The sequence below is a fragment of the Rhopalosiphum maidis genome, chromosome 3 (assembly GCF_003676215.2).
Source record: "Rhopalosiphum maidis isolate BTI-1 chromosome 3, ASM367621v3, whole genome shotgun sequence".
Lineage (NCBI taxonomy): Eukaryota > Metazoa > Arthropoda > Insecta > Hemiptera > Aphididae > Rhopalosiphum > Rhopalosiphum maidis.
In genome coordinates, this window is record NC_040879.1 from 25377224 (window position 1) to 25404211 (window position 26988).

At 33.2% G+C, this 26988-nt stretch overlaps 1 protein-coding gene across 4 annotated transcripts in view; it reads left to right on the forward strand.

The window, feature by feature from the left end:
- LOC113556212 (neural cell adhesion molecule 1-like) overlaps positions 1-21439 on the forward strand; it is a 38261-nt gene extending 16822 nt beyond the window's left edge. For 3 of the 4 annotated variants that reach the window (XM_026961028.1, XM_026961027.1, XM_026961026.1), the window contains exons 3-11: positions 8411-8647; positions 9613-9843; positions 10173-10327; positions 10399-10660; positions 11175-11543; positions 11684-11805; positions 12764-13025; positions 14787-14861; positions 19636-21438. In XM_026961028.1, the coding sequence (XP_026816829.1) occupies positions 8411-8647; positions 9613-9843; positions 10173-10327; positions 10399-10660; positions 11175-11543; positions 11684-11805; positions 12764-13025; positions 14787-14861; positions 19636-19757 (1835 nt within the window). In that variant the 3' untranslated portion in view covers positions 19758-21438. Of the gene's footprint in view, positions 1-8410; positions 8648-9612; positions 9844-10172; positions 10328-10398; positions 10661-11174; positions 11544-11683; positions 11806-12763; positions 13026-14786; positions 14862-19635 lie in introns of all 4 variants that reach the window. The other variant, XM_026961030.1, reaches the window with a different exon arrangement.
- Positions 21440-26988: the final 5549 nt, after the last annotated feature.

The window sequence follows — 26988 nt, forward strand, 5'->3', positions numbered from 1 at the left end:
TTTATATTGCAATATAGTGTACAATAACTATTCTCTGTGTGACTGTGTAAAACCACTAAAATGCATCAGAGAAAGAAATAATTCCATAGTCTACACCATCTATTTTTACGATTCGATTTTAACAATGTTATTTATAATAGTAAATCATTCGTGGTAGTAAACTTCAACAGAATACCTTTTTATTAGTCAAAAATTTGATTTTGAAGATTTTTAATTTTTTAAATAGATAGGTTTATGAAATCAATAATTATGAAATGACGATGTTTATTGTCAGCGGAGTACAAAATACCCTACTAACAACAACAACACTTTTTGTATAGTAAATATTACCATTTTGCCATCATGACCATGATGTAATGTGATATGTGAACGAAAAGCTTAAGTACATATTTTTGTCGCTAAATTAAATAATATAATCTATTGTATTTTGTTTTTTTTTTTTTTACTTGATGTAAACTAATCCGGGTTTACAGAACCAATTGAAAATAAAACATTTAATTTAACCGTGTTATTTTGAAAAAATGTATACGATTATTATTGGAATACGCTGGAGTCTATTTAGCACACGATCGTTTTGTTTTTTGGTCAATTATTTGCGATCGTGTTTCCAAAAGGAAGGTATAATCGTACCGTAATCTTAAGGTTTAACCATTTACCGCGGAAAAATATATTATATTCTGTTCGAGAATTTCTCGCAAATAAATTACAGTAAAACATGAAAGCGTTCGATTTTTACTGCGGGACGGTTAAATAATCGTTTAAAAAATGCCAATAGCAGAACGTTAAATTTAAAATTACATAGGTATAGAAATATCCAACTTCAGTAGCTGTAGGTAACTATTACACTATACATATTATTATTATGTACTTAATAATTACTCGACGTGGGTTATCGGTGCGTTATAAAAACAATCTCTGCGTGTTCTGTATACACGACGGTCGTTTGTCGATGTGGCAGTGCTTTATTTTTTATATAATACAATCAACTACATTATTAATTAAGACCTGGGAAAAAACACCGCTCGTGTGACATAATTGGTAATTAATAACGAACCGTTAAATCGACATCGGCCTATATACCATTATTATCACTGGCACTGTCGCGTCGCCGTTCGATAAAACCACGAGATTACGCCGTAGCAGTGTCACGGTGTATTACAGACACTGTATAATGTCGTATCGTAGTCGTTATTAATTAATAATTAGTAATTACTATAAAACATTAGGTATGTATGTTTTTATTAATTATATAACATATAATATAATATAATATAATATTGTCGTACTGACGTGGCCACGCCCGCCGCGTCACATCTGAATATAATATTATTGTCGACATCGCACTCTCGACGTCGACAACAACAACGTCGGCTATAAATTATAATACTGCAAACAACAATAAATAACGTTGATCGATCGGTTTTTCGTGCCTATTTTGTTCTTCGCAGTTGAAACCCGAAGAACACATACACGCGCGCGCTTGCGATGTAATTATTATTTTGCGAAACCTCACTTGTCGCGCGTTACTTATAATAATAATAATTATTACTGTTATTGAGCAACTCATCAACGTCGTCGTCGTCATTGTAATTATTTTATCGCCTCCGTCCTCTTTTGTGCGTAATATAATAACGATGTGTAAATAACGTGTGACAATAATGTTATGGAGCGACTGCAGCGACATTCCCGACACTCGAATACACGTAGCTGCGTCGTGTAGGCGAGTCCTTCGTCTCGACGGCGATGGGTCGTAAATATAAAATAAGTATTTTATTATACGACCGTTTTTCCCGGACAAGGATATCGCAAAGGTTCCCCCCCCCACCGGTCGCCCGCGCCTCGCAACCGTCGGACGCGTTGCACTAGAAAACGTCAGTTGGCGTACGTTCGCGCGCTCATTCTACATCATTATCGTCGTCATCGTCATCGTCAATCGTTACCCATCAATCATCATTATGCCGACGACGGTATTGCCGGTTCGTTACACGCCTCGACCGCGTCGACGACAACGGTGACACCTCTTCAGCGCTCGAGATGTGATTTAATCGTCGTCGTAGACGCCCCGCGCACACATCATCACGAGTACAATATAATACGCATCGTGTGTATACGAATATAATAATATATTATAACGTTACGGTGTCACGTCAGTCCGATATTTCTCAGACGTTATTCCAATCGAAATAATAATAATAATTACAATAATTATTATAATGCTATGCAACTGCGCTGGCGTGAGCGCCCTAACTGGCTCGCCGCTCTAAAAGTATTATTATTATCGTCGTCATCGGTCGTGTCACGTGCAGTTACGACGCGCGCGCGCTCGCGTATCTATGTAAATATAGCCCTGGCACTTGGCTGGCAATAACAATCATATTAAAAATTATATTTTTTCGAACGCTGTTTTCCGTATCGTTTTTTTTTTATCACCACCGCTTAGGAAATTATAATAATAAAAAAAACCTCTTCTCCGGATTTGGCCGCACACGTTTTACTACTATTACGATAACGATTTATGTACAATATATATTTTCTTTTATTATTGTTAGTACTTATGCATATTTAATATCGAACGTAATGCAATACTGTGTGTGTGTACACGTTTCTTACACGTATATGCGAACGGCGTGCAACGTGCCGTGCACAGTACGACGTATCTAAATATACGTGTATTTAATAATATGCGCGTGTCGCGCGTGTGTGTGTGCGCGCGCGGTGTTCGTATTCGATCGCGGTGATGAGACACGCGCTCGCGTTGCAGAGGTCGCGAGATCTCTCTCTCGCGCGCGGTGATGATGTCACCTCTTCTGGTTCCCCGCCGACGCCTCTACGCCCGCAATAGCGACGGGGAAAAAAATTACTTAAATAGCGCGTCGTCGTCCTCTTACTCCTCCTCCTCTACTTCATCTTCAGCATCTTTCGCTGCATCGCCGCTCGCTGCTACAACTACAACAACTTACAGCAGCAGCAGCAGCAGCAGCGACAGAGCGTCGTCAGACGTGTACATGTACGCCGTTTAGTCATCTGCCGAACAACCACTGCCACCACCCCGTTCTCACCTCCCGTCCGACATTCCAGAGCCGTTTCATCATCGCAACCAGCATGATATCGTCGTCGAAACCCCGCGCGTTGCCCCTACCGACCCCTCCCCTCGACAGCTCCGGCTGCCGTGTCATAATAATATATTTGTTCCATAAATTTCGTCGTCCACACATGTTCATAGTCGTCTATAACACACACTACACATACGATAATATATTATTTTACCCGTACTGCCTCTGTAAACACAATATTATACGACCATGGTAATTAACAGTGTGCTCTTATTATACACCCGCCGCCGCCGCATGACGTGTGGTCCGTTTTCACATCCGCCGAGTCATCGTTATATCGTTATTATTATTACTGCAACCGATCGTTCCCATCGTCTTCATCGACACATATGCGCCACGAAAAGCCGTGTTCGTGGTGTCCGACGGGGACCCCCGACGCAATTCCGCCGTCTCTCGTCTGACGAGCGGCTCATTACCATTTACCAGTCGTAGTATAATGTTGATACGGTATCGTGTGGTTACAGTACGATCGCGGGTCTTCATTACTATTACTATTTATTATAATCGTCTACCGCTGTGGTTAGGTTCGGCCACCACCACTACCACCACCACCATCGCCACCAGAATGCCGCCAACGCCCGATACGTTTGCCCCCCCTCCCCCCACCATTCAAACACCGACATTTCTTTGGTTCGGCCGCCGCGTCAATATTCAAATAATAATAATAATATAATAATTCTATTGTGCGATCGACCGCGATATGCGTGCATGCGGGTCTCCTCCCCCTCGCCCGGCATCGCAGACGTTCGCCGCGCTGGCGTATTTTTTTCCATTTCAACGATATTCGTATCGAATAATAATCGTGTTCGTGTACAACCACATTGTGTGCGTACAAAAATGTATATATGTTATTATACGAAATTATATTTATACAAACGTGCTCGACGTGCCGTATAAAAAAAAAAACCTTAGTCGTCGTCGTCACGTGTATAATATGTATAACAACGGACGGCGACGACCAGAAACGTTCGACGCTCGTCACGGAGAGGAGAAAAAAAAATTATATACTCGAAATTCCGGATGTCGCGAAAACAAAAAACCCATTCACGTGTGGTGCTCGGCGGCGGCGGTGGACGGTGCTGCGTCGGGCGGGGAGAGCGGCCGCGCACGTCGTTATGCGTATATGATATCGCGCGCGCGCGCGCGCGTGTGTGTGTGTTTGTGTGTGTCCTCTTCCCCCGCCCCCGACCGAGTACGTCAACTGTATTATTACGGTATATGAAACATATTACATTATTATATTGATATGTACGAAAAAAACAAACGGTCTACACGACGTGAACGCCACGGAATTTCGGTTTTTTCCTTCCCCCCGCAACAGTGTCGGTGGTGGTGGCGTCGTCCACCGTCCGGCAGGTCATCGAACCCCGCGACGTCTCGCGAACGGACGCGGCCGCGCGTGCACAGTGCGCGTATCCGACGGCTGTGGCATTTGCTGTTGACATTTCGTCACGATCAGAACCGCTCTATAATACGTCTTTGGAAACGGCCCCGGTCGAAAAGGTCACTGGGTCGGTCGCGGCGGCAACGCCTGTGCGGGATGTGCACGAGGTATGCACCGCGGGGCCGACGTTCAATCACTTATCGGCGCGGACAACCCCTTCCCCCGCGCCGAATTGTACGCGAGACTTGGCGTTACACGACGACGACCACGACGTAGTGCGTGTAGGTTGTTTGTACAAATCGGCGGCAGAGGCTACGCCCTTAAACCGACAACGTGTGCTTTTCGCCCGCGTTTTCTATAATAATATATATAACAATACAACTGCCTATTGTACATTATATTGTTATGTGTACAGTATATTTTATTGTGTACACGCCGCCGCCGCCGAGTTAATTAAATTATACGCGGCGATGTGGCCGTGTCGGCTACGCCCTCGTCGGCCGTGCGAGCCAACTAGGGTTGCGGCGCCAAACGCGGTTAGGTGGTGGCGGCGGTGGGGTGTGCAGCGGCGTGCGTGTTCGACGATCGTCGTGCGGTCGGTCCGCGATGGTCGCATCTATCGTGTGTGTGTGTGTGTGTGTGTGTGTGTGTGTGTGTCACCGCGACCGCTCGATCGACAGAGACACCGCCACGGGCGCAAGACGACGATGAAAAAACCGACCACACGGGTGTTGTTTGCTCGTCGTCGGTGACGGGCGCGCGTGCCACAGCCACGACGACGACGTGTGTTCAAGAGCGACACCCGATCCGACGGCCAAAGTTTAGGTTTTGCACGATGTGGAAGTCGTCGCACAGCGCTATACTATTATCTAATAATATTATGATATACGAGACGAATGTGTAAAGCGCAGTTTTCGTAACGTTCGCACGTACCGATTTAAACACGGCAATAATATTATAATATTTTTATTGTAATGTCTGCCGCGCGTGTAAACGGCTGCAATTATTACGAGATTATAATATTCACGTTCATTCCGCACGTCTCGTTTGATATTCAAACGGCGGCGCTCGCCGAGAGATATCCGCGGCGCACCAAAACGCGTTCGTCGGCTCGACAACAATAATAATAATCATAAATAATAATGTTATTATTATTATCATCGCGACGATTGCGCGGCGTATAATATCATATGCGTGCCGAGTGTCTGGCGGAGGCGGACTGCCGCGTTTGTATCCGCCGCCGCCGCCGTTATTTAAGTATCATTATTATTGTCGACGGCAATCCGCCGCCAATGAAACACAACAACAATAATACGTACCCTTTCCCCCCCGCTGACGCCTTCGACGTGTCGAGTGTATAACAATCGGACTTGTAGAAACGCGGCGAAAACAATAACAACGATAATAGTTATGTGGTGTAAAGCTGCCCGACAATAATTATTATACAATAATGGTATTTCGGTATTGTGTGCGGCGGACGTCTTCGCGTCGAGGAATGCCGTCGGCGGCCTCGCTCGAGTTTTCCCGCCACCGCCGCCGTTAGGTTTTCGTTATTCGCGTCGCTCGACGACGATCCGGAAAAGAGTCTCGTACACGCGTGTGCATCACGTCATAATAATAGTTCGTATAAGGAACCGCCGTCGCGAAATCGCCAAGGTATACCGTACGAAACGCAACGCGGCGTGTTTTTTTAATAAAAGTTTTTCCTTCACAGTTATTATAGTATTCCGTTATAATTATTAAATAATAAATCGGACGGCGGGCATGACCTAGTGATATGTCGTCACCCGTTCGCGCTTAATCGAGAGCTGTAGCTGAGTAATCGTCATCGTTGTCAATGCAATTTCTTCGACAACGTGTTTCTTAACCATCGAGTTTTAAATATTTTATTGAACAAATAAAGTGGTACCAATAATAGCCAGACAACATTTGAATCGATTGAATGAAAGAAATTTAAAGTAAAGCATACGTTAAACTGAATACTGAAGACGCACTATATTAAAATACGACGCAGTATATTATATTTAATGAACCAGAAAAAGGCAGTAAAGTAATAGTTATATTCTTGGATTTAGCTAAAGCCTTTGATACCGTTAATCGTAAAATTATATTACAAGTATTACCTAGTTTTAGATTAAGTGACTACAGTCTGAAAGAGTCAAAATGAATAATGTTATAGGACGAGAAAGTTTTATTGAATGCGGTGTTCCACCAAGCAGTGTCCTGGGTCCCATTTTATTTATATTAGACATTAACTCGGTATGTGACCTACATTTTAATGGTCGAGTAGTTTCGTACGGTGATGATACATGTTTACTTTTCACGGACGTTGACTTTTTCCTTAAATAAGATTTTCACCAATGTCAGTTTAATAATAATACATAGCTGCAATAACAGTAAAATATGCAACGTACACACTAGTAAAAATATTAAACAAGTTTCTAGAATATGATATTTAGGTATTATTTTTGATAAAATTTTAAGATGGCATCTACATTTGCATAAATATATAGTAGGGAAGCTAAGAGCTATAACTTATACATTTTTAAACTCAAACAAACTATTCGTATGATAAATTTTGCCTTGTATCAATCAATTTATCAATATGATCTATTCATATGAAGTGGACTAGGTGATGGCATTTTAAAACTTTTGCAAGTTAATCAAAACAATATAGTAGATACGAACCTATATAAATAAAAGTACTTTAGAAGGGTGGTCTAGACAATATTATTAAGATTTCGGTGTGTCACCAGTAAGATCAATTTACAAAAAATTGTAATTATGTTCGCTTTTAAATATATAAAAAAAACTAGTAGTCCTGTTAATGAAAACAAAAGAGAAAATAGAGTCTATAATATTGCTGTTAAATATGAAAAAAACTCTTTTGGTCAGTCATTTGTTAACTATTTAGGGCGTACTTATTTTAACTCAACGCCTTTGAGTATAAAAAAAAAATTCATTTACATTATGGTAGTGTTAAAAAATATAGTTTATTATTGGTTATTCTTAGATTTAGTTTGAATTTGTTAATAATTTCTATGATGTATAGATGATAACTTGTATTGTTTTTTTATGTTTTATATACTCGTCTATTCGTTTATTTATTAAATACAATTTTAAAAATTTTAAATGTGTATTCTCAATCCCTAGTACAAACTACGCTTAAAAGGAATTGATAATCATAAAATTGTATTACTTGTTTCTATATTTTTAATTTTGATGATTATATATATATATATATATATATATATATATATATATATATATAGAGAGAGAGAGAGAGAAATGCATTTTGAAAGCACCGCGGAGAAAATAGTATTATGTTTTAATGAGTAGAGTTCAGTTTAAAAATAAATATAACAATGGTAAATTATTATTGTGCATTTTAAAAATAATTGTGAAATAACGAAACCAGGTGTGTTGTAGTTACGGCACTGTTCCAATTTTTTTTAAAGTGCTTAATTGTATCGTACCGCTTTTTTTGATTCTTCGCCCAGCGTGTAATAAACTGCAGGCAACTCTGATCTCGCCGTCTTGGCTAGAAAATGTTCAAAGATAGGAAATATTTCCGGAAAGGGGGGATGACATGAAAAATTGAAACATTTGTATTGAAATGTCAGTTGCGCGTTTCTCATGCCAACAAACGTAAAATGAATAGACTTTAATAAACATATTATATATTATTATAAGTTATTTATGGAAACAAATGAAAAGGGTAAAGGTGGTTTTTGAACACCTTAAATTGTTTTCCGTTAGGTTGGTTGGTTAGGACCATTCATTAATCTAACCACGTCCACCAACGTTCCGCGTTTATACAATGTCCGAAGTCGTATTGTTTTATAATTACATTTAAAATATCAGATTAATATTATCACATATATAACTAATTGTTTGTTTTGGTTTTCCACAGGTGAATGTCGTACCCTACGAGATGACCACTATCGGCTGCAGCGAATTCGCCGAGAAGAAAAAAGCACGGATTATTTATCCGACGGTGCCGGTAGTGATGAGGATGAGGATGAAAGTCAAGATGGATCAGCCGACGCTGTTGGTAACTCATTGCCCGTCATACAGACTTCGGGGCTTGTAGTAGAAACTATCGAAGGCACAACGGTGAATCTCCCTTGCAAGGTTATAAATGGTTCTGGTAAGTACCGAAAAATATAGTTATAATATGTGTACATTTTTTTAAATAGACACTATTTTCAGTTATGTTCACATAGTTTATTATGTATATACTCAAGTTGTTTTCATATAAATGTAGATATATTTTTTCCTTTTTTACATTTTCTCCGTGTTAATGATCGGTGGAAATAAAGAGGGTGACCAGGGGAAAGGGGTATATAGCACATAGACCTCGAAAATCAAAGAAATCAAGTCTTCATAAAGCTATGCTTAAGTAATAAGTCAGTATATTTTTTTCCATAATTTCGAAATTAAACCTAATAAAATTTATGTGTTGAAAAATATAATAAAAATTAATTAAAAATTTTGTTTTGTTGGTACAATATTTCTGATAAGTCATATAAACATTAAACATAAACGATAAGCATTGTTGTTTCCCGTAGAAAATGTGGTAAGAGAAAAGAGAATAATATGACATTATGACCCGACATTGTAATATTTGACTATAGATATCTATGTCTAATGTATGTACTGTGTAGGTTAATAGATATAAATTAGATATAGAATATAAATTATATAATCTATATAAATAATAATTTGTATTTGTATGTCGATAACTATACTCAGGAACCAGGTTCTATGCCACACGTTTAAAAAAATATATATTGGAACTTTAAACCCTCCCAAAAAAACATTTTTTCAATGGCAATAACTAATAAGTCTTTATTTCTTTAAGTTTGAACTTTAAACTATAGGTAAGTGATAAATGTATATATTCTTTATTTTACATGGTATATACTGCATATTTATTTGGTTTATATTATATACATAATGTATACATATATTATTATGTATATAATGTAGCTTATAAGTGTATAAGAAAAGACAATTATGTTTAAGTATCGATCTAATGTTTATTTTCAAAAAAAATAAAAATATGTAAATGTATTTAAATTATTGCATGATTTTATTCTATGTGTGTTATAGCGGACGACTACGCGGTAATGTGGATCAATGGCACTAAGAGTATAATGACGGACTCTTATCCCATAACTACAGACCCTAGGGTCAAACATGGAACACAGTCAGAGACATCTGCAGGATTCCAGGAACACACACTGATCATTGAACAAGTAACGCGGATGGATACTGGATCCTACACATGCAGGATAACATCAACACCCCCCGTTGAGATAACCCATACCCTGCGTGTCACACGTCAGTACTTATCTGTATATTTTATTACCCTCTCCGTATTGTTGCCGAGCGCCGGTCTGGCGTCGTCTGTGGTGTAGATAAGATTTTTGTTTGGTTTTTCATTTCGGGGTGAATGGGAATTAATGTGCAAAGTGTGTTGTCGTTGGATTGTCGCGTAAGTAATCGCCTCTTATACTGCGAGTGATTTTTCAGCAGTTCGGCGGGGGGCAGTTACAAGGTCTGCAGTCCATTTATAACGCACATCCATAACCGGCGCTCGTAATGATAAATATATTTATTTTTTTGTGACTGCATTTTTATGTATAACGTGATGTTATTTTTATATGCAGACCCAGCCAAAGTCTTGTCAGTGCAAGCAGTGGGACAACCAGGGTCTTTGACTACTGGAGGTGCTAAAAAATTGACCGTAAAACAAGGTGATCCAGTGCAACTGGTATGCAGCGTGGCAGGGTTCCCGGAGCCTACGGTGCAATGGACCAAAAAGGTAAAATTTGGAGCTCGATAATAAATTTACCGGTTTGTTAATATGTTCGTTATGTGATTTGTCATATACAGGCTAAATACCACCAGCAATCGCAACAATCGACTATGCCGTCTTCGGATCATGATCAAAAGATCCCAGATTCTGCACCATCGACTCCCTCAACAATGGTTGTTTCGAAAACGAATGAAGTCCGTATCGAGTCCGTCGTCGCGTATCGCGATGCAGGTTACTACGAGTGCTCGGCGCACAACAGCATCACCACAGGATCTGCCACCGCCTCTGTGTCGGGAGGGACCAACCCAACACATGTGGGAATAGAAGTGGAAGTCGAGTGTGAGTAGTATACTACATCGATACGATATACTTTGTAATACTTTCAAAATAAAAATTATATGTATATTTTTTTTAAATTTATATATATTATATTATATCTATTATTTTTTAAAGGCATTGCGTAACATAATATTATTGCCATTATATTTTGTTTTGAAATATTTATTTGTCATTTATTCTCACAATATAATTAATAATTTCATTTTAAATAACACTAACACAATCATGAATATATGTTCACGATTCACAAAATAATCATCATACAAATAAATCTAAATTAACAGGACCGTATAATATGCATTAATTGAGCAAATTTCAAATAAAAATAAAAATATTCAATGCCAATAAAAAAACATTTTAAATTTGATTCGATAAAAGCATTTTAAAAAGTACTGATATACCGATACCAACAAATACAATTATTTTAATACTTCTAAACAATATCTTATATAATTATGATATTACATACTTACCTATCACTATATTCGCCGTTCGGTGTCGTTTTCTGCTGCAGTTTCGCCAGAAATTGTTGTACCCCGACTCGTTGTCAACACCGGAGAAACGTACGTCGCTCAGATGGCGTGTTCCGTGCAAGCATACCCCAAGGTAAAAGTCACGTGGGAAAAGGAAATACTGAACGAGAACGGACCGCAAACGTCAATACCCGTAGTCACCGATGGCCCTAACAGCCGGTACGAAGTGTCCAGGCAATCGAGCACCAACCACCCAATACAGGGCTCAGTGAACTCAACAGCGATGCCGGTCGGACCCACTTTTATACTAAAAGTGAAACAGGTGCAAGGACCGCAAGACTTTGGTCGGTACCGGTGTCGGGCCGAAAATCGTGTTGGTGTTGCTTATTCGGATTACATAACTTTAACCGGTACGATATATACTTTTTAGTATGATATACCTCACGCGCCCATCACTATAGACATATAGTGTAGATGACATACCATCGCCGCCGCGTGGTACAACTTCAGCAGTTAACAGTTGACAGAAAATTGTTTTTTTTCATTACAGGTTCACCGGCTCGACCACAATCGTCGTACGTGCACGTCAAAGACAAGGCGCCCGAACTGGCGTGGATCGTGGACAGTTGGTCACCACTGGTTGAGTACCAGTTGCAGTACAGGCGACAACAGGTTTGATATGCTAATAGTATTATACATACGTCATTCTTTATAGACATCATTATTTGTCGTTATCGTTTTGTCGTGCTAAACCAAAATTTTATTGCACAGTAACATATTTTGACGTTTATTACGCACGATGTACCTACTACGTGCGCCTGTATACATGTACACCGTCGTGATCATACTATCCGATCGCTATATCACTCAGGTTATGCTTTGTCCGATATCTAATTTGCGAGACCAGTTGTCTCAGCCTGTATTGATTGAAGGAGGGGTGAATTAAAAAAAAGTATATATATACAGTGGACACCGCCAGTCTCATCCCTTTAAATTCTCTGATAATGATTTTTTTTAAACTCTTTTTATCTTTGAAATATTTAAAAATACCTATACTAAAGAATTATACTTTCAAATATTGGGTCGTTTTTTTTTTTTTTTTTACCAGGATTATTGTCCTGTAGTGGCACCACACTTTTTTTTTCAAATGAACACCTTTTCAACAGTCATATGATTTTTGTTTTTGAAAATGTTGATGCACCTCAATAAAAATTCGAATGAGTAGTTTCGGAGTTATTTAACTTATTAATGTAGTCGCGTATTAAAGATACGTAATAATAGTTTTACATACATTATAAAATAAATGTCAAGTATGTACGTCGTATTAAAAATAAAGTATATTAGTATATGAGCACTAGACTACAATTTTTACAAATTAATATTAATTGTTACAATTTTAAAATCATCATATAGCCCCTATATATTCTAAACCTATTATCGTGAACTATTAATCTATTATCGTAAGTACTAAGTAAATGTGTTGTAGAATAAGAAACAGCGTCTTTTAAAGCATTATAATTGAATGTACAAAAAAAAAGACTACTCCCTCTATAATACGGCCAATAACCAACGTCGCCTGTATATCTATATACTTATGTTATAACACGTGTATATTGTATGCATTCCACAGGATTTGCCGGCTTCTTGGGTGGATGTCAAGCCACAGCCAAAGGTAGTCGAATCGTCTACTGGCGGCAACGCAGGCGACGAGCGCCGTTACGCAGTGTCCTATTTGTTCGGCGGCGACAGCCAGCCACAACAACAGCAACAGCAGGCCGGAGGTACCACGACCGTACCGATTGTTTTGCGAAGGGGCACCACGTATGTGGCCCGTCTCAGGGCTCTTAACGTTCACGGCTGGTCTGACTGGTCGACGGATGTCGTGTTTACCGGTATGTATGAAATTAAGATGATGGTGATGATAAATTAGGGCTAGGATTTTATGGGATGACATCATATTTTGTTCTGATGTCTTATAACACCATTGATAAATACATATTTAATGTAATCTTGAGATTTTCAAGTCTTTTTTTGCGATTTTTAAGAAAGCAAAAATCTCAGCTCTAATGATAATTATTTGACGTCATGTTGAATGAAACAAAATTTAGTGCGTATGATATTACATAATTGTCATGTATATGTTGTAATTGAAGCCTGGAATCGTTAGTCGATATATTCACTATATCGTTTCTTGGAAATTATGAAACAGCAAAATGCATATAGTACTTGACGTTGACGTATCACTTTGATAGCCAGCTCAGGATTTTCGAATTTGAAAAACTCGAATCGAATGTCCGCAGGATTCTTTTCGGTCACTCTGATATACCTTGCGTATAATCATAATTTTTTTTTTTATTTCTGCACGCAGTATAGTTTTGTGTCATTTACATGCGTTCATCGCAAAATATTTTGACTTTCTGTATTATTATAATGTGCATGTCAAAATATACCAATCTACCTATAAAATATTATAGTTTTAAAAATCCTGATAGATCGGTATTGGTTTTCCAAATTAAAGTCATCAATCACGTTTACTATTTTGACGTTATATACATGGAGATAAAATAATATCATCCTTTTAAATTAAAATGTTTTTTTTTTTCATACAAATTGTGTATACTTCTTATGTAACTTAAATTTGAAAATAAATTAAATTTTCATAAAATTTGATTGAATTGAATAATAATTATTAATTATAAATATTATATGTTCTACAAATAAATATTAATAATTCTATTTATTTTAATTCATAAAATTATATTTATATAATTATTATAATTTCTGTTGTTTTTAATATTTTGACAAATCTGATCCCGAAATTTTCTTGCTGGTATATGTTGTCGTAGACTCCTTGATTTTTATGCACTGCACTACCACACATACACACACAGACGCTTTGCATTTATTTTTATATTTGAATGTTAATTATGTTAAAGACTAAAATAGGCATTAGCTATAGGTTAAGTAAATTAATATGTAAAAAACAATACCTAAAGATCTACCTACTCAATAAAATTTTTACAATCCGAAAAGTTAATGTATATTAATGGAAAATTAAAATCACGAACGCTAAGTCTATTGTTCCGGATTGTATTAAAATAGATAACGCTATAACAATACGATAACAGTGCAAACACGCTATGTAGCGTTGAATAAAACTTAAATGTTTACATATATTTTCATCGAGCCATCATGCACATTGAAAAACTTATTATAAGACAAAAATAATTCTACGGTCGTAAAACCATACTTGAGCTACTCACCAAATTATTGGTGCCAAAATATATGTCATTTAATTTCCGAGTTATTTTCGAAAACGTTTGTTATTTTTTATTGTTAGGTATCCAAGTATTGACGATATTTATTTTTAGATGCAGGAATTTTAATTTGATTTAACTGTTACGAATAAAAAAATGATAATTGTTATTATACTATTCGAATATCATAAGAATTAATAAAAACAAACGACCAAATAAATACTTTTATATATCTACCGTTGGTTCGTTGTACCACTAACTTGATCGTACTTCAAGAGAGATTATTTTAAAATGCCACAGCATGACAGCATCCTATCTCTATTACTTTTATTATTATTTAACAAAACTGCACGGATTTGGTTCACGCGTTCTTACGCTCGAGACACTTGTTTCCAGGTGGAATGGACGATGACCAAGAGGCCAACGAGATTACTCAGTACGACGGACGTCAACATAACGACAATATTTCGAGTAAGTATACTGATGCACACTAATGCACTACCTTATCGCTATCGTAGTCTGTAATGAAATTAATGTTAAAAGGCTACGACATTGCTTCAATTATCATAATTTGTTTAAATGCATGCGAGAGCACGTCGCACCTCACTTAGGTCATGGTTTTAACTCTTGGCTCTTGAGTTAATTGGTATTGTCTATTTATTTTTACTAGAACTTATAGATATCAGTTTTTTTGTTAACCGATTTGCTTTGAGATAGGATTACTAAAATAATTGGAATTCATCACTTAACCTGTCGTTTACTCGACATGGATAACCTCGTAATTGCCAATACCGCCAAAACTTTGCAAAAAATCTAGGTACGATACATCATTTGTTCATTCAAATTTAAATGAAAAAACAATTGCATAAACAAATGGGAAAGTTGATTTCGTTACGTAGATATTATATTGGATAAATTAAATAATATAATGTGTTTTCTGATTTCTTATCGTCTTGGTTGAACCGATTAACATAAAATTAAAAACGATTTAGTAAAAAGATAAACTCGTTTAAGTGCGTTACTGTGCGATTATACGACACGTCCACATCAGTAATAGTTTATTACACGTGCACTTACAGAATTGGACTTTTTATAAACGACTGGTATGCGATAAATTCCTATATAACGTTTACTTTGAAATTATTTGGCATTTGCTACAATAGTTGTTTGAGTCGGTGCCACTACCTGACATACACGAAAAATGTTGCGTGCTTGCCTCGCCGTTGCACTAAAGTAAGTGAAAGGGTAAAGACCGTTTACTTATACAATTTTATATCGTATACGTAGATTTCTATTCTTTGCCATTGTAAAGCACGTGACGCATATAACAGGCCAGTTGCATAAATGCAATTGTCAAGGCGTATATCATATTAGTGCCATTAAAAGATGCCTTACCATTGTTGCCCAACAATTTTTTTTTTAATATATCAAACGAACATCAATATTAATGATCATCCACCATCCATTAAAAACAACCCCCCCCCTCATTAATATTGTAATGAATGTAATGCCTTACTGCCTGAGATATTTTTTTTATTCTTACTAACTATTATTCAATATTTTTTGTCATATGTAATATAGCATATCGTTTATAATATATTTTACCTATATTCATAAACAACTTGGTAATAGGAGGTATAAATTGTTATTAAGAGGACGTCAGAGTATTGCTTGTCTTCCCTCTCAAAATGTGAAATTCGCGCCCAGAAGAACTAATTTTGTGTTGTTAACTTTAATATTAGAGTGAATTTATATATTCTTAAAATTTAAGTTAGGAACATTATCTATGTTTTTAAGTTGGATTTTTACGATATTTCAACTTGTGATAGTTATGAGTATGTATTATTAAAATTTAAAAATTAAATTTTACAACGTACAAACATAAATTATGTTTTTATCTTTAACTTTGATAATAGGTTCACTTTAATATTAGAGCTAATAATACAAAATTGATTCTGATGAGTGCACATTTGCAAATTGTTACACGTGGATCAGAAAAAACAAATTGTGCCCTGACTTAATAGTACGGTGCCACTGCAATTCGTATAATAATAAAATAATTATGAATCTTAGAAAGCGGGTCGAATTTAAGGGGTTATAAATAGGCAATTTCGTGTTGTTTTAGCGTGATATCTACTAAACTATGCATGTTTTCGTAAAAAAATTCATTTGATTGATTAGTTTTTAATATAATGAATAAATATGATAATCTATTACGGTTTATAAGTCATAATAATATACGAGATATGATTCCTAGAAATATATCCACAAGATTATATATTATACTGGCGAAATACATAGACAATTAAATAGATTAAATTGTATTAACTATAATAATATATTTGATTAAAAGTAGGTGTTACTAATTGTTTTGCATAGAAAGTTTATAAACAACTATGATGTAGTCATATTAAAATAAAAATTTGAAAATAATAGTTTTAGGTATAACGATGACTTCTATATAACTTATTAATGTTTAAATTTCAAAACATTTATATCTACCTATGAGTTTAAAGTGTTTTTTTTTATTTCGAAAGGCTTATATATGTGGAAGCAATTACAAAGTCCACAAAATACTTGATTTTAGAATCACTACCTATTTAAAGTTTCGCACTATACTTAGCCACGTCATTAAGTTTTCTCTAATAAATATGTTTTAAATATAATATTTTTAAAATTACTATCAAATATTTATATGTAGACTATTTATTTTCACTTTAAGTACCTATTTATATACGTATTGGTTCTCTTAAACTTAAGTTATAAGTAAAAATTAAAGTTGTTGCTTACAAATTACAATAATGTAATAATATTTATTAACCCCCTTCCTCCGAATTAAAAAGATAATCAATTTCAATAATGTAATAATGTTTTAACGGATAATTAATAATCTTTTTAAATATATTACGGAAATCAAATTGTTAATAAATGTGTTTGATAAATGTATTGAAATCGATACAATATTTTTAAACCTTAAAAGTTATAGTTTAAACATGCATTAAGCTAAAAAAATTATTATATGAATTTAAAAAAATGTAATTTATTTATTTAATTAATTGTCAATTAGTGTAATGTTCTCTGTTTGCTGTTTTTCGCATATTGCGACATGACAATACGACAGTACTATAGCTGTACAAATTGTTTATCTGTTGATAAGAAAATACAATTATACGTATAGTACGCACCCACAATCAACACGATAGCAAAATATACGATTTATTTTCAATATGGTTCTCATGACTTAATTGATAACATACCATGATATAAAACGCAATTATTCATATTATTACAATAATCTGCATCCAGCAGTAGCACAGCTGCAGTTAAAACCCTTGTAGGGACGTTTCCTCCCACGACTGCAATTTTTTTGTTCTAATCACTTATCGGGGTTCGTGTTAAGTAATTATTTTAGTTTCCTAAGTTATTGATTATGTTTTAGTACCACATTGTCATTTTCTAGTTTTACGACTATCACACACTGCCACATATAGTCGACATATGAGTAATATAATCAATTGAACACAAACAAAAGAAGTCGTTAAAAACAACATGTTTAACAACATTTAATCTACTATTTTTTATGAAGCATCAAACGAATGCGCGTTGTATATCAATTAAAGTTTTTTACTGTGATTGTATAGTTTTGTTTGTGTTTTATGTTTTTCATTTACTTATGAATAGGGCCTAACAATTTATCCACAATAATCTACTAAAATATGGATGCACTTGTGTACTGAAAAATATGCTTTTAATTATTTTTTTCAAATTATAAATTTAAAAAAACTTTTAATAATATAATTTTAATCTTTTTCACTGATTTATAATTACAATTATTATTGTATTATAAATTTAAAATTAAATTAATATTTTAAATTGATAAGTATTTTATGAACTTCTGATGATTCTTATTGAATTATAATTAAAATATCCAACTATACGATTATTATTATTCAATTTAAACAAAGTGCTTTTACGAAATGCTATACGTTTCACACGGTCGTTTTATAGAATTCATGAAAATTAGATCTATCTATAAACATAGGGACAGAGTGACGCGTGTTGTGATACGATGAATTTTGTCCAAAACCATTTTTTGGGGCGATGCATTTTCAAAATGTGTTTTTGTTTAATAATATATATTTTGTTATTGATATAGGTACGAATAACACGGAAAATGCGCATTAACTAAATTGCAAACGACACGATACTTTATTAACCCGTGGATAAAGTCATATGAAAAATTAAAATCCATTAAGCTATAATTGTGACCAAAATATGCAAGTTTGAAAATTTAAAAAACAAATATTAGTATAATAGTATAATTTTTATAATTATACTAAAATAATAATTGTTTCATAATCTATTCGTCCTAAAATAATATATCGGATTGTTCATTTTATATATAGGTATTAACTATATTATATTGTGTTAATAATTTCTCGAAACTTGAACTACTACCCGGTTTATCTAGGTTTGGTGAATTGGGATGGCATGTATAAGTGCAATAGCTTACGCTAGGATAATACAACGTATATGATAATATATGTCGTGTACGAGTGTGGCCCGATACTTTATTTTAGACAGGTATACCGTATACACGAAGTTGTGTTTAATAATAATAAAAATAATAATTATAAAATGAAGTCAGATTTCTTTCGATACTTTTATTATTTATAATAAGCGTTGAACAAGTGTTTGTCAGGTATACATAATTTTTATATAAAAATTACAGTTTGTAAAAAATAACTATTTTATATTAAAAACCTATAAATTAGTTATAAAAAAAACCCAAAATATGTAAAAAAAAAAAAAACCAATATTAGATTTTTTTAAGTTTTGGTAAAATGTTTTCCAACATTTTACTAATGACAATGTATGACCATTGTTTTATGTTTAAATTAACATTTAACGATAATATTTCAATTATCGAATTACAATCAATTACTCATGTATATGTCTCACACTCACATCCACATTGTTTATAGGTATACCTAAACAACAGTAGCCTAAAAAATTCTGCAAATATAAAGTAACATAAATATTATTATGATATCGATAGTTAAATAATTAATTTAAGTGATGTATACCCGTTTATCTAAATAGATAGTACTTTTATTACAATCATTTTATTAAATGCGACTTATCATCGTTACTCGTTATCTTCGATACACGATAGGTGTATCATATTAATATTATGTAATTACTCGACCGGTTTTAACACACTTTTTTTTGTCTGTATCCGCAGAAGCTTCCGTCGCAGGCACTAGCGGTGCATCGGGTCTGCAGCAATACTACAGCTCTGCCTTGGTCACCTCCATCCTGTTGGCCATCACCACAGTGGTCGCCACCACGGCTTCCGTCTGTTAGACCGCCGTCGGTCCAGCAGTCTGGGAACACCGTCGCCGCCGATGCTAAACGTGTACCTCCATCGCCACAACGTCAACAACGGCTGCGTAATTCACTAAGGAAAAAAATTTATATTTATTATTATATTAAATTTATTACTAAACACAACAACGACACCATATTATACGCGCACCGACCCGCTACCGACGTGAGCCTAATAATCTCTTTTCTCTCTCTTTCTTTTCAAAAATATTAGGGGCCACCGGATAACGGGAGGGGGGCGCAAGCAAATTTAAAACGATTATACTTTATAAAACCAAAGACAGACACGATGTGCAGTACTAATGATAACCACTATATATTATAATATTATATTGTTGTGTCGTTATAATTATTATTGTCGCCGCTTATTATTATTTTACATTTTTTATTATTATAAAACGCGATGGATGTACGACTGTTTTACGCGCCTCGACTTATATAATTTAATATATATATATATATACAGCTATAAAATCATAAACATTCGTAGATTATTTGTAATTGATTAGGTTTATTTAAATATAAAATGCAACGCGTTATCATTACGACGTCGTGCGCTTAAATCAACATAGCCGCCGCCGTCCCGCGTACTCGTCGTGCCGCCGTGATCGATGCCGCCGCCACCGTCGGAGCTTTTTAATTTTTTTTTTCGATTGCCCGTTGACTAATTTACTTTTCTACGCGCGAGCGTCGTCCACTCGCGTTTTAAATATTATCATTATCTTTATTATTATTTTTACTGTACAATCGCACGTAAAATAATATGATATTATACTGTTGCCACACCACCGCGGTAATAGGATTCGCACACGCTTATTGCGAACGTGTCACGTCTCCGGTGTCCGACTTCGGGACATTTTTAGAAACGTCATCAGTATACGCTAGTACGGCAATAACGCTAACAATAATACGTCTGACATGTACCTACGTACTTGGGTAGTATTATTTATATTACAATACACATATAGGTACGCGTGCACGTCGTTTGTAGATTTTAACGAGCATTTGTTTTCTCATATAATATACGAAGGTATACGATGACACGCGTGGCTTGTGCACACACGCACCCGTCGTTATAAATGCGGGTTATCGAAAAAACGGTTTTTTTTTTTTGTATGTTTTTACCCCTAAAAAATTTTACACCCATTGTGTGAACTCCATCGTAATCGCGGCGGCAACGCGTTTTTTCATTTTTATTTTTTTTTTATTATTATTATAATTTTATTTTTTACAATAATTCATTAGATATAGTTATATATATATATATATAATATTATCTTCCACCCGTGTGTCTGTAACGATATATTATTATACGTGTTGTACATAAAAATATAAGAAGGGGACAACGCTTTTGTTATTATTATTATTATGATGATTTTTTTTTCGTACTTTATTATTATTAATTATTAATATTATTAGAATATGGTTTATAGCGCCGCCATGCGCGCCTATTACGCACCTACTTTATATAAATAAATAATTATACATCATTATTAATAGTGCCGAAATCGAATTTTTTACTACAATGTTTAGACTGCCTCAACAATTAAAAGCATTACTTTTATAAATGGACAAATGTAGAAATCGAGCTTATAATAATTACAATATACATTAGTTATAATATTACGAGATAATCAAAATATAATACAAACAGTTATTATTATATTTTTATAACATTATATTTATGCATATTATTGTGTATCCACTTATTTATGTAATACATTTATATATAATATATAATATATATAGGTACATAATAACGCTAGTTTTTTTTTTGCTTTTGTGTGTATTTATTATTATTTTATTTTTATTTATATAAGATTTACGATGGCAACTATTCTCTTAATTAATTATATATTATTACTATTTGACTAAATACACATATGCATAGAATGCGTGCTTGTTATACGTGTGTACTTAAATAATTCATTTGTGCGACCGCTCGATTTTTTTTTTATTATTATTATTAATATTATGTTACTATATGCCGCTATGAAATTAATATGACAATTATTTTAATGTTACTTTTTTTAGCCCCTCTCAGTGTCTCTGCAGTCTACTTTTATTATACTACACAATACATGAAATAAAATCAAATTTAAATATAATATTATTAAATGTATTTTTTAAATGTAATAATTTCTATAGATTAAAATCCCTTGGTTAAACGAATGGAAACTTAAATAGTCAGCACGGCGATTTATGGCACATGGTTAAACCTAATTGTAAACTGTATCAATTATGTTTCTAAGTGGCGGTAATGATGAACATAACTACTATATTAAGTGATCAACAGTTCAAATGCCGACTCGGAGAAATGCTGCAAAGTGGGAACGGTCGTGCAAGCATGTGCGGTACCATAATAACGCACAGCCAGCCTACTGATGCGGCCATGTTGACCAGAGGTTGCTCGTAACCAAAAACAGTAATAAGCTGTAGTTAATAACAGTTAATAGTTATTACTGTTATTAGCAATAAAGATATACCACTGCGATCCTACCGGGGTGTATCACTCGTTCGTACGATCTCGGTCAACAGTACGTGGTGACGGATGTGGGATCGCGGTGATCGTGGTTCTTTAACGAAGTTTAGTCAATTAGACATACATTAAAACCTTTATGCAGATACATTTACCAAGATATTCTACGTATCGTAAATAGCTCACATAACTAATATTGTTAAGTATACGCGGTTGCTGTGGCCGCAAGACTTCAACCTGGGAGATTGGAGATAATAAAAACATAGTTTATCGACGCTGAGAGTATAGACAAGTTTGGCTTGTTGGAACACGATTAAATTTACAAGATAAGGTGGTTGCGTGTAAAAATTTAATTTAAGATAATAAACTGCCGGAGTTTAGATTAAGCTGCAGACATTACAAATATTTGAAAACTTAAAAAAGTCAAATCGTTTTATAGATAAAATAAAACGAAAATTGAATTTTAAATTGTACGCTTAACATGTTAAACTAATAAACTGCACATTTTACGTAGATAGAAAATATAGCTATAAATTAAAAACTAAAATAAGTATGCAATAAAATAGTGATTTTACAATTCAGATTATTAGATTATAATATACTGCATACAGTTAAGAGATATATTTAAAATAGTTATTTGTCTCTATACTTATTTTAACACAATTGTATTCAAATCATTTTTCAAGATTTGGTTATTATATAAGTACTTGTAACTTGTAATATGATACAATTTTTAAGTGAAATAAAAGTATCAAACAATCAGTATAATATATACTAACATTACTAACATATTTAACATAATATTTGTATATACAATAATGTCTTAACCCATAAAGCACAATAGCAATAGAGATAAAAACTATTATCGATTTAACATGTAAAGGCTAAAGAGTAGTTTCAAATATTAAGTAAAAATCCCAATTTTTAACTATTTTATTTATGTTAGTGATAGGTAGTCAGGTAGGTACACCAATTAATTTTATAGTATAGTATTAGTTATTATAGAGTTAATTTTAAATATAACATTGTTATTAACATTTGTTAATATAACATTCATTGTTGTTAGATATTTGTTATTGATTTCGAAGATTGTATAACTATCAATACACTTTATTAAAACTAAGTTATTGATATTATTATGTTAATCATATCTGTCATCACTGACAGCAAGTAAAAAAACATTTATAGAGCTACTCACGTATAGATTCGAAAATTGTAACACAATGTGTTCTATTGGTCGGCGGCATCAACATGCTTCGGTACAGCATATTTTTAAATATGTACGGACGGTTAGGCAAGCATATATCACGTTTACTAAATTTTAGTCAGTCAGACTTGATGACTGGTCAGTCTACCGTGCTGACTTTGGCGATTCTTCTCAAAAAACACGTAAACCTTTTGTCTCGTTTTTTAGCCATATATTATCGCATAGTCACACGATAAGAGTAACGTCAACAATAAACAGCCAAAATATATCAAATATATTAAAATATCTATATGTCTATAGTTACTAATCTTATTGTTATTTGATAAAAGCAAAAAAGAAGGGTGGGCAAGTGGGTATCGCTCTGGTTCTGCTGTATAGTAGTTTAGTAGAGATGGAGAGCAGGTCACTATAATGGATGCGTTAAATTTGAATGCAATAACAGGTATCATTGTATACGAAAAACGATTCTGAATGGAGTTGATTTGTCAGTCTAGGATAATTAGTAAACTATATTATAGTATTACCTAAATTTAAGTTGTAATATATCGTTATTTTACGCGATTTCGTGAAAAATTTAATTTCATACACTCATAAAATGTTATGGAGAACCTCGTGTTGGGTTTTTTAACCTTAATAAATCATAAAAATTTTACGAATTTTCAACTTCAAAATTCCTTGCAAATTTTCGCGATTTTGATGTTTCGTAAATATTTGAATATTAAATGCTTATAAACGAAAACTGTGACTAACAATTTTTGATTTTTTTTTTTACTACAATTAGTACAACTTATAATAAACCTTGAATTAAATTTTAAAGATTTTTTGGATTGCCAAATTTTTTTTATCGACATTTCAAAAAAAAAAAAAAACTAGAAAAATCAAAAATTTCAATTGTATAGCTTTAAAAAAGTCAAAATATTTTGAAAATTTAATCGTAAATAGATACATTAATATTAACATTAAGAACATTTCAAGTTTTTAAAATTATTCGTTTTTGAGTTGCAGCAAAATAAAAAAATTAATTTTGTCGAAAACAGGTTATGCGTAAAAATTCCTGTTTTTCCGTTACTTTTTTAAGGTTTTTCGTATCGCTTTTGAAAACTACGCCCCCCCCTCAAAGTACCAACTAGATGAATTTTCCTTTTCAGAGAGGGACTAAAGTCAAAAATCAAAACATTATTTCCACTCCAAAACGTGATGACATCATTGTAAAATCAATATATTTATTAGGTATACTGTCAAAAGGTAGACTAAAATATTCGATGTAAAAATCGCGGAGACATAAATCTATTAATTCTGTAGCAATGGCACTTGTCAATATTATTAATTATTATAGGTGCTTTTATTTTTATTTTTATTCAATAGATTACTAAGCCGGTTGGTCTTATTTTTAGTGAGTATCGATGTATATTCAATGTTTATATTATGTTTATTTTAAGCATAAATTTGAAGACGTTATTGAAATGAAACGATTTTTTATCACGATAAATTATATTTGAGCATAAAAAATCTTTGGAAATGGGTTTGAACACTAACTTAATATCTTAATAATTAAATCTGATATTATTATTATTTATATTAACATTTATGTCATTTATTTTATGTATTTATTTTTTTATCTTATTCTAAAACATTTAAAACGTTATTATTTAAGTACATATATAAATATGTATTAATAAACGTATATACGTGTCACTTTATCACGTATATATTAAAGTAAATACGTTTTGTAGATCTTATCATTGATTATATAATGATGCTTTTTAATATATAATCAGATGATCTTATCATCGATTGTATAATGATACATAATATTTAGGTTTTTACTTCTCTTTATGAATTTTTATTATCCGTATAGGAACATTATAGGTACTTTTATTGCCTATATATAGATAACTATATGAGTCTATGACATTTGTTTTTTAATTAGAAATAATTAAACATTTTATGACATACCTATGTTCAATTCCAAAGCGAATGTTATTACACTTTACACTGAATTACAAAACTTATATCTAATTAGTTTTTGTTTTTAATTATTTTAACCATTAACCACATGGTCCATGAACACATTTAATTATAACTTATTTTTGCAATTATATATCCATGACCCATGTGTTATAAAAGGAACATATTCTCTAGAAGTTATTTATTAATGAATATTATTCAATTGAATAACAGAAAGTGACGATTCAACCGTTCTTAATTAAATTGGATTTTTCTTTATTCAGAAATATACCACCGTTGTATATAATTTCTATAGTTTTTTTGAGACTAGCTTTTGCAAAATTAATTCTGCTTGCAATTTTACGAAATTACATTTATTTCTTCATTTAGTTATTGATTTTACAAACTTATTGAACCAAGAAGCACATCATTAGTTCATTAATATTTTTGATTTATTTTGTATAGAATATGTGTTAAAATATTTTTAGCAAATTATTCATAGTCGATAGTAAAATTAAAATTGTACAAAAAAAACACGTCTGAATTACGGATTTGAATTACGGATAAAATTGCATTCAATAGATTTTATACAAATATTTACAGATATTTACTATTTGTCAATTATAGGTGAACTGTAATGTCACGTATTTTGCTTGATAAAAATAAGAATAACAACGTTTTATCGAATCAATATAAAATCACGTTCAAATCCTTTTAAAACATAATATTGATAATACCGTTAGTTTTATCTTGATATATTACCAATAATGGCTAATAGGCCTCTGTTATAGTACTGTAATAATATTATATGTACCATATACAACAATTCATAATTATATATTTTAAAGTATGAAAATAATAATATTAATATCTAAAGCAGTTAAGCTCTTAGCTCTATTATTTTGTTGACGTAATAGTTTTATGTGTTTATTTTATTACAATTTTTCATTTTATAATCAATTAGGTAATCACTAATCTAATTTATGTATTTTTTGTTCTATGTACTTACTGCCGCGGCCACATTGATCCATTAATCATAATTTATTTACACACAATTAAATTTAATACATCGATAGTAAAACATATGTACCTCTGTGTAATGGTAGCAATTTAACAAATAATTTTCCAATCTATCAAAAATCTGTTCTGTGGTTATACATAAAGACATAAAAATGATTTTCGATCGTTGCACTTTGTTCAGAAAATAAATTATTGTTAAAACCGCTGATTCAAGAGAAACATTTCATTTTACGTACAAAATTATAAGAATTGTGTTCGATTCAAATACAATTTTATTTAACATACAAAATATTTTTTTCAAAAGAAACACTATTGCTTACTTAAATTTTATAGTCGTTTATCAAAACAAATAAAACAATCTAAATATCACATTGTATTTTTTCATATTACTTTTACACATAACGTGGTGCAGGGTATATAGGTTCATACTTAAAATGTTTATTAGCTACCCAGTTTCAGATTAGGAATAGGAGCGGGGTAGACTTTAATTGTTACAATAATCATTAATCAATAATCATAATATACATATAATACACACACACACACACACACACACA